Source organism: Molossus molossus, unplaced genomic scaffold, assembly GCF_014108415.1.
Source record: "Molossus molossus isolate mMolMol1 unplaced genomic scaffold, mMolMol1.p scaffold_m16_p_3, whole genome shotgun sequence".
NCBI lineage: Eukaryota > Metazoa > Chordata > Mammalia > Chiroptera > Molossidae > Molossus > Molossus molossus.
Window position 1 is genome coordinate 77,585,969 of NW_023425366.1, and position 13,304 is coordinate 77,599,272.

Genomic DNA, 13,304 nt, shown 5'->3' on the forward strand with positions numbered 1-13,304 from the left:
CACTCCTAAAGTAACCCACTTCTATCGTATTTTAGATACAAAAAATACTAAAGTGCAATACCTACTAAAGACAAATAATATATCATATATTGATCTTGTCTTCATCCTAAATGTGGCTATACAAAATAAGATACAATAGAATGGTTTAAAAACAAGTAAATATCAAAGTAGAGCAGACTTCATCTTTCACCTGGCTTTTCAACTTCTTGGCTACTAAAAACCAGAAGGTGGAATCCAAGGAAAAGAATTTACCCCAGTCTCATGACTATCCATCCTTCTACTTATTGCCCAGAGGACAACTTCATGTCAGACCATTAAAAAAAACTTCAAGGAAAACAGAAAAGGATGCCAACCTAGGTAATGGAAATAAGCAAAATCTGCAGCAAGAATAGAAACAGTGCTCACCAAACCAGTTGTCTAGATAGGAATATAATCTACATAGCTTTTGCCTGAAGATATCTCCTGGTGACAACCCAAGGGGCATAGCACTTTCATGATAATATATCCTTTTTATAATAACTACAAGAAAAGAAGCATCCTATCACCAGGAAGCCAGATTCAACTACAGTTTATAAATGATATTCAGAAAGGCAAATCTTAAAAACAAAGCAAAACAACAAATTTTTCTCCTCTTAAGCTTACCCACTATAATAATAAGTAGTATTAAGTCTTGAATAGTCTAAAACCCTAGCAACTCGATATTGTTGATAAAGAAAAATATAAGCCAAAACTTCTCCCTAGATCCAAACAATACATCTCACTTAGTGACTGACAGTCTAGAAAGGTAGCTGAAGAATATGTGCTCATAAATGACAGGCTTAATGTACTCGCAGCATCCTACTGCCAACTAACCTTATAAAATGTCTATCTGCTAAGTCTAATGACTCCGCTCTTTATCTCAATCAACCACCTCCTATTGCCAACACTTGAGCAGAAAGTCAGAGACAGTACTTATGCCTGAGAGATAATTTGATTTGCTCCAAGTCTCTTTCTGATTTTTTAAACATGTAGTCACAAAAGAAAGAAAGCAAAAAAATTTTTTGAAGGAACCTAAACTATAGAATATATAAGTAGAAAATAAGACCAGCAAAAAAAATTCCAACACTAGGAATAACTTAACAACTATAAATGTTAAACTGAAAACAATTTGGATATTTTTAGTAATCCAGAATTTGATTCAGAAAAGAAATTAAAATCATGTTTATACTATGCGGAGTCTCCCATTTTTAACCATAACAAATTCTTCATTATTAACATTGGGTTATCTGTATAAGAGCTTTTACTACTAGGCTAGTTTCCTCTTCATATTCTGTTAGCATTTGAGCATCTCCTAGCATCAGCTGACAGGTCCCCAAAGTTTGTGAACTACTTGTAATATTACTAAACTAATATAATTAGGCCAGTAAATATGATGGGTAAAACAATTAATGCACTCCAAAGAAAAATTATTTGGCTATTACCTAAGTTACTACCTGCCCTACATACCACACACTGTTAGACGGAGAAAGAAAACATGTGGTCACACATTTATAGTTTATGATTATCTATGCTTTTCAAATGAATTGAAATACAATTCATTTATGTTTTTTAAAAAACAGGACACCTGGCAGGTACAAAAGATACCCATAAGAGAAAGATACCAAGAGATTTAAAAAAGGAGTGAGAGGTCAAGGTCTAGCAAAGAACATAAATGAGGAATGTACTTACACTTCAAACTAAAAAATCTGTCAAGTAACATTTTAACACTTTTTCAATGTGTTTTTCTGACACATAACTTTTGTCTTTAAAGTAGGTCTTTCAAAAATAACTTCAATAAAATAAAACCAATTTTATTAATGATAAGAAAGTACAAGTCAATATAATTTTGACAAGAATAAAAATTATGTTCTAATTTATCAGAACTGCATGTTGTTAAAAACAATTGCTCTAATAAATACTCCTTGAGTACATTAATGACTTTGGCAGGATTCATTTGATATGTAAAAAATAGTATCATTCTTACAGTAACTAGATCAAAGAAATTTACTTAGTAGAAAAGAAAAAAAAAACACGACTGACGGTATCTTTCAACCTTTTATTTATATATTCAAATTCATCGTTTTTTCATGGAAGTTCCTAAAATACATGAAGGAACATTTTTAAAAGCATGCTCAGTTTAGTAGTAACCCATTTGTTACTAAACTAATATTTATTGAATATCTATTATGTGCCACCATAAGGGAGGTTGGGATAAAGAGACAACTAGTTACTTTCCTGCCTTCAAGAGTTGACAGTCTACCAGAAAGATACCCGTATGAATCATGATCTCGATTACTGATGACGATTTGTCATAATTTTAAAATATAAATATATTAGCTCCCTATAATTACATATTTAGGTATATATCCTAGAGAAATTCTTACAAATAAGCACAAGAAACTTATAAGGATTTTATTGTAACACTGCCTATGATGGTAAAACAATGGAAGCAATTTAAGTCCCTCAATAGGGAATGAATAAACAGGTCATATATACATATAAAGAACACAAACCGTTAAAAAGAATTATAATATAAATTCATTATGGCTAGATCTCAAAAACTTAAAAGAAAAAATGGAAATTACATATTGATATATACTTTGTGAGACCATACATCTAACCAGATGATATCAGTTATAAACTATACATGATTACAAACTAAACGATACAATACTGTTTTTCATGGTATCATCTATGCTAAACTTTTTAATGTTTAAAGCATTTTCGATCATCATAATAGTCGCCTCTAAAAGGATGAAGTGAGATGACACTGGATGCAAAACAAGAAACTTACAGGTGATTTGCTCTCCTAATTCAAGAAGCAGCAGAAAATTAACAAAATGTAAATCATTGTGAATGTCTGTGTAGTGGGCATAAAGATTTTATTATTCTTTCTAGTATTCTGTATTTTCCCCAATTTCTCAAAATTTACAAAATAATTTAAAACTCCCAAAATATAATCATGTTTCACATTTGGTAAAATCCCGTGCTATAATCCCCATTACCTAGAGATATCCAAATTACTTAGCCTGACACTCAAGAAACCTAACAACCTGGTTCCTACCTTCCTTTATAGACCCAAAGATGAACACTTCCCCTACCCACCCTCCATGTAAAGCTAATCCTACTGTAACCCACATCACTTATTAAACATTCCACGTATGTTCTCGATGTCTGTCTTTGTTACTGCTGTTTCTTCCAGCTGCCATCACTTCCCAAAAAAATGTTTGCTTGCTTCACAATCATCATATCTCTATATATCACTCAAGACCCAGTTCAAATGCTACCTACTAGTTATAGTATTACCGATTCCTCCCTTATCTCTCATACAAGTAACTATTTCTATAATTGGCACTTTCATAACACTTAAGCTTAAACCAAAATCTACTCTCTTGGCAATATAAATTTTTTAAATTTCTCAACACCTCTCATATGTGCCTGGCACATAGTAGTTTTCCAAATGTTAGCTAAACTGAATGAGCATTTGAAATAGTGTTGAGGAACAGAGTACAAAGTTATCAGTTCATTAATCCATTAAACTTTCTGTTAAATATGCTGGACTAAAATGAAATAGTATTAGAATCTAAATCAAAATTTCACAAAAAAATGTAAAATACTATGACTTTGCAAAGTAAAAATTTTTACATAGAGTACTACTAAAGTTAATTATGTTCATATTTGTACAAGATTAAGATCAAAATTAAACATTATGTTGAAGAGAATTTTCTTCTTTGATAATTTTACTAATTTTCCCAGAAAAGATTTTAATATATATCCATTAGTACTTACAGCTTCCTCTGAAATTAGTTGTCATACTAGCAAAAAGATCCTCTGTTCATGCTAATAATTAACTTCTTCCTTTGATGTCTCACACTACCTGTCAGTGTTTTAAAAGGAGATAATGCCGTTTGGAAATGACTGCTTGGTTCAAAGACATATGGATTAGCCCCATCTGTAATGTATCCATGCAATCAAAGGGGGTTGGGGACAAAGGTTTGGGAATCTAAAAGATCTGAATTAGAATCTTAACTCTGACACTTATTTGTTGTTAACTAACCTCTCTCTAAGCCTCAATCCACTCATTTGTAAAATTGAATAAAAATAAGCTACTGCATATGGTAGTTGTGAGAATTATGTAAAGCTGCATAGTGCCCAGTACATTATAAGTACTCAATAAAAGATAACTATTATTAAATATTTTGAAAAATCAACAAATAACAGCAAAATCCTGAAATGTAGTATACAGTAAAATGAAGCTCAGTATCTTTAGGTCCCCTTCTTTAGAATGCCACGTTCACGCACACTGTTCACTGGAAACTACCACTCTGTGTGCAAGTTAAAGCCTCACTCATTAAGAGGGGAAGGGGCGCCCTCGCTGGTATGGCTAAACTGGCTGGACACGAGCGCGTGCACCAAAAAGTTGCTGGTCCGATCAGTTGCCGGCTCAATCCCTGGTAGGGGGCGTGCAGGAGTCAGCCAATGGGTGTCATGCTCTCACATTGATGTTTCTCTCTCCATCTCCCTTCCTCTCTAGAAATCAATAAAATATTAAAAAAAAAAAAAAAGAAGGGAAGGAGTAATGAAGGTGAATATCTACCCTGGGAGGCTTTGAAGGCTGAAGTGAAAACAGATTCCCTCACAAATGTAAATTATTTATGTCTGAGATTATAAGTAAACTCACTTCACAGGAATGCTTGAGAAATGAGATAGCAGGAGTGTAGTGGGAGAACTGAGGGGAGGGGAGGACCAAATCCTTTAATACAGGAACTCTGAGTGGAACAGTAAGAGTGAGGAAACACAAGCCTTCATATAATACTGAATTAACTACTGCCATTTAAACTCTGATGCAAATGTTTACCTTACATAATCCAGCTGATGATAACATGACTATAAGCCTATTTACTTAGCTGTTGCAAGAGCCTCAAATCACAGCAAGCAGCAAAAAAGAATTAAACTGCAGGTAAGTAATAGGTGAAATAAGAACATAGTAGGTAATACTAGGCACTGACAGCCCAATTCGAATTGGTAGACTCCAGAAAGTAAACTCTGGTAGAGAGGGGAAGAAAAGCAACCCTTACTAAAGATACCCTATGTTTAGGACCATGAAACATATTTGGTACTTTTTCCCTTAATCTCTTTAGTCTGATCTTCACAAGAACATGTTTGTAGTGGTATTATATCCTTTTTGCAAATAAGGAAATTAACACATAAAATTTAAGATGATCCAAATCACATTAGTAAGAAACTACAGGATCAAGGCACAAACTGAGTTGTTTGGTTCAAACATGGCATTTGCCTTAATCACCCCTTAAATGCTTCCAACCTGTAAGAAGAAAGCCTGGAGGTGAATTTAGATCCTACATCATCTGTGTAAGCCTACAAAGGATAATAAAATTAAAAACAATAAAAAACAATGTTACAAATAATGTTACAGCAGCAGCCAAAGGACATAAGGAGATGTCACAGAATTATAACTCTAGTAATAACAATTCACCAGGAGGCTGAAATAAAATAAGAGGTCACAATTAACTTTCAGGAAATCAAGTTTTAATCAGGAAACACTTGTTATTTCCCTAAAACTTTCTAAATCTATTCATAATACATTATTACTTTCTTGATAATTCAGAAATCTATACCAGTTCACAACTTAATTCTCCAAAGTAGAAGACCGTAAAAAAAAATACACACAACACATACAGATCTAGTATCAAATATGATGACCATAGGACTCGATAGAAGTTACTTTCATAATAATTCACAAAATCCTAGTAAAGTACTTTAAAATATCAGATTGGATAAGAAATGACAGATAATCTATCTGGTCCCATCATTTTGCAACTGAATAAAAAGCTGCTCAAAGATCTCCTCTGTCCAGAAAGCAGAGAATCAAAATTTGAAATAAAGAAAGTAAAGAAGCAGAGAGATTATATTTAATGAGGTTCCTAGATCATCGATAACTAGACACACAAACTAAATATGCCTTTAAAATAACTTTGGAGCAAGTATTGCACAGAAGTGATATGAAGGCTATCCCTAGAAGCAGGGAAACAGTATATACAATATACTAAACCCTCACTATAATTGTATTCTTCACATCTATTTCTAGATTCTATACAAGAGTTTTATAGTGAATGTAAAATACATCCATGTAGGTGCATGGCACCAGTCTAACTAAAAAATGACTAAAACTGAAAGTCATTCTCCTTCGGAAAGATTTTAGATGTAAATCCTCAATTCTTAGCCTCACCCTAATTCATTTGAGTTTTAAAATGTCAAGTCACTGTCCTCAATTTCCACCTAAATAGAAGTTTTTCCTCTAGTAAACACAGGAATTCTTCCCCTATTCTAAAGATTATCTTACTTAAATCAGTACCACAAATAAGGATGTTTGAATATCTTGCTACTTTTTGCAAAATATCAATTCACCTTTTAGCATTCTAGCTGCAACTAATACTTTAAATTATTTTAATAAAAAAATTTTACCATTAAAACCACCTAAAAAACAAAAATTAAAAATAAACCAAAATATCTGCAAAAACTGTATACAAGCATTGTATCTCTACAGTTTTATCAAGGACACAAAAAGCTGTCACTGAAATATACAAGGACAATGCTGCCATCTAAAGGCCAAGATATAACATGAAAAAGAAAAAGTATCCTCAAATACTGCCAATGTACAAAAACAACCAATTTGATATGTTAAAATCAACACAGTTTATATTTAAATAAAAACACTATGCTATGGTGTTACATAGACTACACAATGAGGCTCTAAAACTCTTTTTAGAAAATTCAAAAGAGTGTTAGCAAAATAATTGGGCTAATAATGATTAGTGTCTGTGCAGGTTACATTCTGTTGGCATCCTTTCAGACACAGTACTCTCCTACGTATTTCTATTAGCTCTTAATTTAAAATATTTATCCTATTTAACCATGTTTATATTTCCTGTTTGTAGCAACATACAATATTAACTATATATTTTCATATATAAACATTATTTGCCTTTAACCAGGCCTCTATTATTTCTGCTTACCCTATTTAAAATATTCCTTGTTAAATGACTATTAATAACACTTATCAGAGTTAAACAAACCAACTACTTAAAATTGTAATTTTGCAAGTAATTCAAATACTTCTCCTTATTTCATGAATTCCAAAAACACTAAGCAAAGTTGGGAGGTTAGTTATCAATAACTCAATTGTTCAATATAAAGAGTTCAAATTATTCTAAATTTCCTTTTCTAAGAATCTTAAACTGGAAGAAAAAAACTTCGTTAAACAACTTTCTCTAATATCTCGTAAAATTACTTCAAATTTCCAAAATCAAATATTTACTGAATAACCCTATAAACACAACTGATTCCCTTGGCATTTAAGTATATAACAACTTTTTAATGGACCACAATATTAGGGAAAAGCTAATGTGAACATAACTAGAACCTTCAAAACATATACAGTTAAAAAAAAAAAAACATATACAGTTAATTCCTTTGGCAACCAACTGACTAAAATTTCTAATGTGTCAAGAAAAATGTTTCTGTGTTTACTTAACAAGAAAAGAAATATTATTCACTCAACAAATATTCCCGTTATGTGATAAATGCAAAAATCCTAAAATGGGATTACCATCCTTTAATTTATCTTGAACGTAAAGTAGAATATAACAGACAACAAATATAGTCATAACCTCATAAAAACTACTAGTTTTTCATGTGTCAGAGTTTGTATTAGACAATTTAAGGACATTATGTCATTTAATCTGCAAAGCCACAACTTGCAAAAAGACAAGTATTAACCTCATTTGCAAATGAGGGTCAGAGAGCTTAAGTAACTTATCCAGAGTCACAAAGCAAGTAAGTGGATAACAGGATTCAAAATCTCAGTCTCTCTAACTCAGAAGATCTTATTCCCTCTACAAGATCTTAATTATTACATTTAAGTTTAAGATCTTAATTAATACATTTAAGTTTATATTAAATATAGTAAAGAGAAAAGTGAAATATGTTTACTACATAATTACAGAAACAAATATAATTCTATGTGGTGATAAAAGCATTTAATTTTAATTCAGTGTTTCAATTTTTCTAACTGGAATATTTTAAAATAGCATTATCTGCTAGAATAGCTACCATCAACAAATCAATAAACAACAAATGCTGGCGAGGGTGTGGAGAAAAGGGGACTCTAGTACACTGCTGGTGGGAATGCAGACTGGTGCAGACACTATGGAAAACAGCATGGAGTTTCCTTAAAAAACTAAAAATTGAACTGCCATTTGATCCAGAGACCCCACTTCTCGGAATATATCCTAAGAATCCTGAAACACCAATCAGGAAAAATATATGCACATCTATGTTCATGGCAGCACTATTTACAACAGCTAAGATCTGGAAATAACCCAAGTGCCCATCAGTAGATGAGTGGATAAAAAAGCTGTGGTACATTTACACAATGGAAAACTATGCATCTGTAAGGAAGAAAGATCTCTTGCCCTTTGTGACGACATGGAGGGACCTTGGAGAGTATTATGCTAAGTGAAATAAGCCAGTCAGAGAAAGACAATATGGAATCTAATGAACAAAACAGATCCAGAGACATGGAGCATGGAACAGACTGACAAATCTCAGAGGGGGTGGGATTTATTTATTTGGGATTAACCAAATAACTTATATGCATATATGCATAACCCACGGACACAGACAATAGTTCGGTGAAAGCCAGGGGGAGTGGGATGGAGGGGGTCGATGGGGGAAAAAGGGAGGACATCTGTAATACTTTCAATAATAAAGATAAATAATAACAATAAAAGAAATGTATAAGACATGAAAATGATAACTATTAACATGAAAAATTGAATAAATCTATTTAGTTCTTTTTAAAAAATAACATTATCTCACTTGAATTGATGATGCTTCTAGAAACCTTTCAAAACTTACATTAATAAATAAGATGTATTTATCAAATTTTATAAACTAACTCCAAGGGGCAACCAAAAGATCTTATTTGGGGGATACAATGAACAAGCAAGTCTTCTTTGTAAATATGCTACCTATTCAAGACCACCTTGCCTATTTTAAAGTACATCCACATACTTATGTTTGACAACTAAAACTTAATTTTTTCCAATACACCAGAGTCAGTCAACTGTCATACAAGTGCCACGCATAAGCACCTACCTAGACCGTTAGAGGATCAATTTGTAAAATCATTGTTTTGAGAGCATTCTTGCTTTAAGTAATACTTGCCTCTAAACCACCAAAAATAATAAACAGAAGAAAATGTATAAGCTAAGTTATAAGAAAGTCAAAAGTTAGAAACAAAATAAAAAACACAAGGATAATATAAGTACTTACTAATTTGTTTTCCTGCATGTATATCCTTTGTAATTTCAGACATCCCTTAGCTATGACGATCATGCCTTCATCTGAGATCTTGTAACACTGGCCAAAATGAATATCTTTGAGTTCTCTGCATTTTGAGCCCAGCTGCAAACAAAAAGATTTGGCTAAATGCTTAGAAAATAACAAAGCTAACATATGTCTAGTGAAATTTCCATACAATTTTTTTAAAATAGCAATACCAAAATTAAATAATTATTTATAAACTACTTTCAAAATAAAATACAAATAATCTATAATTTAAAACAGTATTGTGTAAGCCTTTCTACCTTCTATTTCCTTACTTCAACTACATCACACTATATGCCCACATAAGTGTCTAGATTGCTTAACACTTCAAATTCACATCTTTATTTTTCTTGAGTCTTTATATCAGTTATAGTGTTACTCTGAATGGGGACACCAGTCCAAAGAATAAAACAAAGGTCCAAGAAGTGAAACAATGTACCAGTGAGTAAAAGAATTTAATTCATGATATTCTAGTTCTATTTCTGATTGCCCCAATGCATCATTTATTTCCTTCAGCTCAATTACTCTGTGAAAAAGAAAAAGTTAGTATGCTACAGTTAATATTCTAGTTACCAGTACTTATTTAATTTACACACTGTAGTGCATAAACTAAAAGAACTAATGTTTCCTGGTTGGAATCCCAACTGCACCTTAATTAACGAACAAGCACAATGTTTCCATTTAAAAACATTAAGTATCACAAAGAACAAATTACATGCATATCTTTTCAAAATCTAAAGTGGAGATTAGATCAGCAAAGCAAACTATAAGAAACTTACTTTAATAACAACCGATATATAAAAAATTAGCACAAGGTTACATAAAAACAATAAAACCCAGTGTTGGCAAGGTCCAAATACGCTAATAACCACTGATTAGAGTGTAAATTAGTAATAAAAATTTTCCTGGAGGGCTACTTACCATAAATTTAAAAAATTATTAAAATGTGCCTGAAAAATGTATGACTCCATTTCTAAATATCTACTAAAAAATTAACTAATGAGGGATGGATAATTGGATAGATATGTAGTCAAGTAAGCATACTAAAATGTTAATCATATAATCTAAGGAGTGGATAAATAAGTGTTTATTATAAAATTCAAATATTCCATATATTTAAAACTTTTTAAATTGTTGGAATAATCAACTAAAGGTGGGTTGGTAAGATTTAGCTATAAGAAATTATTTAAAAAGCAGTAAAAAACAAAAACAAAAAAAAACACCTAACAGTATGAATTAGGGTGCTTTCATAAAGTTATTATATAGCCATTAAAACTGAAGCAAACACAACAAATAAAAATGAAAAATTTTACCTAAGTTTTTATAGCATAATCTAATTTTATAAACAAATGTTGCATATTTAAATATACAGATAGGTATATGTATATAGAAAAGAAATTAAAATATACAACAAAGTGGCCCTGGCCGGTTTGGCTCAGCGGTTAGAGCGTCGGCCTGCGGTCCCGAGAGACCCGGGTTCAGTTCCCGCTAAGGGCATGTACCTCCGTTGCAGTTTGTCCCCGGCCCTGGTTGGTTGTGCGGGTGGCAGCCACTAGATGTGTCCCTTCACGTCGATGTTTCTCTCTCTCTCTCTTTCTCTCTCTCCCTCCCTCTCTATCTGAACAAAAAATGTCCTCGGGTGAGGATAAAAAATATATATATATACAACAAAGTGCTAACAGTGGCTAGTTAGTGCAGTAATGGGTAGTGGTGTTTTTGTTTTTCCTTTGCTACCTATTAATCTCATATTTTTTAAAAAAGTAAACATTATATTCATAAAAAAATCTTTCAGGTTCTGTTTCAAGTACTGATACTACCCAAAAAGGTAAGTGATTTCAATTAATTTTCTAGAGGTGGTAATATATAGAAACTATGTTTTTGTGTGTTTTGTTATTATTGCTGTTTTTTGTTAATCCTCATCTGAGAATATTTTTCCTTTTTTTTTTTTTTTTTTTTTTTTAAAGAGAGAGGAAGGAAGAGAGGATGGGGAGAGAGAGAGAAATATCGTGATGCAAGAGAGACACATCAATTGGTTGCCTCCTGCCCGACCCCAGCCAGGGCTGGGGCCTGCAACCCAGGTATGTGCCTTTGACCAGAATCAAGCCCATGACCCTTCTTTCTGCAGGCTGCCACTCTAACTGCTGAGCCAAAGTGGCCAGGGCTGTATTTTTTTTTAATCCTCACCCAAGGATATTTTTCTATTTATCTTCAGATAGTGGGAGGGAGAGAGAGGGAGAGAAAGGGAGAGAGGAAGGGAGGAATGGGAGGGAGGGAGGGAGGGAAGGAGGGAGAGGGAGAGAGAGAGAGGGAGGGAGAGAGAGAGAGAGAGAGAGAGAGAGAGAGAGAGAGAGAGAGAGAGAGAGAGAGAGAGATATCAACTGGTTGCTTCCCACATGATCCTGACCAGGGCCGGGACGAACCGCAACCGAGGTACATGCCCTTGGTCGAAATTGAACACACAACTCATTGGTCTGCGGGTGGACGCTCTATCGCTGAGGAAAACTGGTCAGAGCTATTTTTTTTTATTATTGATTTTAAAAGAGGAAGGGAGAAAGAAACATCAGTCGGTTGCCTCCCACACATGCCCCTACCACGGATTTAACCAGCAATTTGGGTATGTGCCCTGACCAAAAATCAAACCTGCCACCTTTTGGTATAGAGGAGGATGTTCAACCAACTAAGCCACACATGCCAGGGCAAACCATGTATTTTAACATATACTACACTATAAGAAATTATATATTCCACTAGATATATAAACTTCATGAAGACAGAAGTTTGTTTTATTAACTAATATATCCCAGGTACCTGCCCAGTGTCTTAAATTTAGTTGATATGTAGTAAATACTTGCTGAATGAATAAAAGGTTAATCAGTTTATGCACTATAGAAGCCACTTTGAAAAATGTGGACAAATATAAGAAATTATGATTATGGTCTCAAAATGTTTCAGTTAATTCAGGAGTTGTAAATTGGGTCAATGGGTAGAATTCAGAGATTCCAGAAAAGTGAATACAAAATAAAGAATACACTTTTATTTTCATACTAGCCTCAAATCAGTGGTTTTCAACCTGTGGGTTGCGACACCTTTGGGGGTCGAACAACCCTTTCACAGGGGTTGCCTAAGACCATTGGAAAACACATATTTCCGATAGCGATTCATAACAGTAGCAAAATTACAGTTATGAAGTAGCAACAAAAATAATTTTATGGTTGGGGGTCACCACAACATGAGGAACTGTATTAAAGGGTCGCAGCACTAGGAAGGTTGAGAACCACTGCTCTAAATGAACGTTAGCCTTTCCGTCACTTATCAATGTAAGCAAAAAAAATCATAGTATTTAGGAGTACATGGGACTTGGTAAACAACAGAAATTAAAGATAATTTTATATATTACTGCTGTTACAGATACAATAAAATACCATCTTTGCTCATCAATATTTATCATGTCCCTTAGATCTGCTACCAGATCTTATAATGCTTTAAAAGATATATGTTTCTAGAACAAATATACAAGTGGCACATTACTTAAACCTCTGAAAGCAGAAATCAAAGCCAATTGTGGTGAAAGCACAGAAGCAACTTGATAATTACTACAGAACCCTCAACAGGTTCACATATGTCTGGCCATTAGGACATGGCTGGAACCAAAAACACAGGATTCTTAAAAGACTTTTTAGAAGTAGTTAACCACTCAGATCATCTCCTATTACTGCTCAGCCTGACCCTGCCCACTCTCCCACCACAGCATAAGACTGGGGTCCTGGGGAGAGTAAAACATAGGGTCTTGTATTGGGATACGTCATTTATACCTGAGTGAAAGCACATTGCTAAAAATGTGGATGTGATGTGAAAGCTTACACAGTGAATACAGAAGA

At 33.3% G+C, this 13,304-nt stretch overlaps 1 protein-coding gene across 1 annotated transcript in view; it reads right to left on the bottom strand.

Moving 5' to 3' along the window:
• Positions 1-13,304, bottom strand: part of FBXL17 (F-box and leucine rich repeat protein 17) — a 487,473-nt gene that overhangs the window by 437,896 nt on the left and 36,273 nt on the right. Inside the window, exon 4 of the mRNA XM_036280976.1 lies at positions 9,373-9,504. Within this exon, the coding sequence (XP_036136869.1) occupies positions 9,373-9,504 (132 nt within the window). The remainder of the gene's footprint in view (positions 1-9,372; positions 9,505-13,304) is intronic.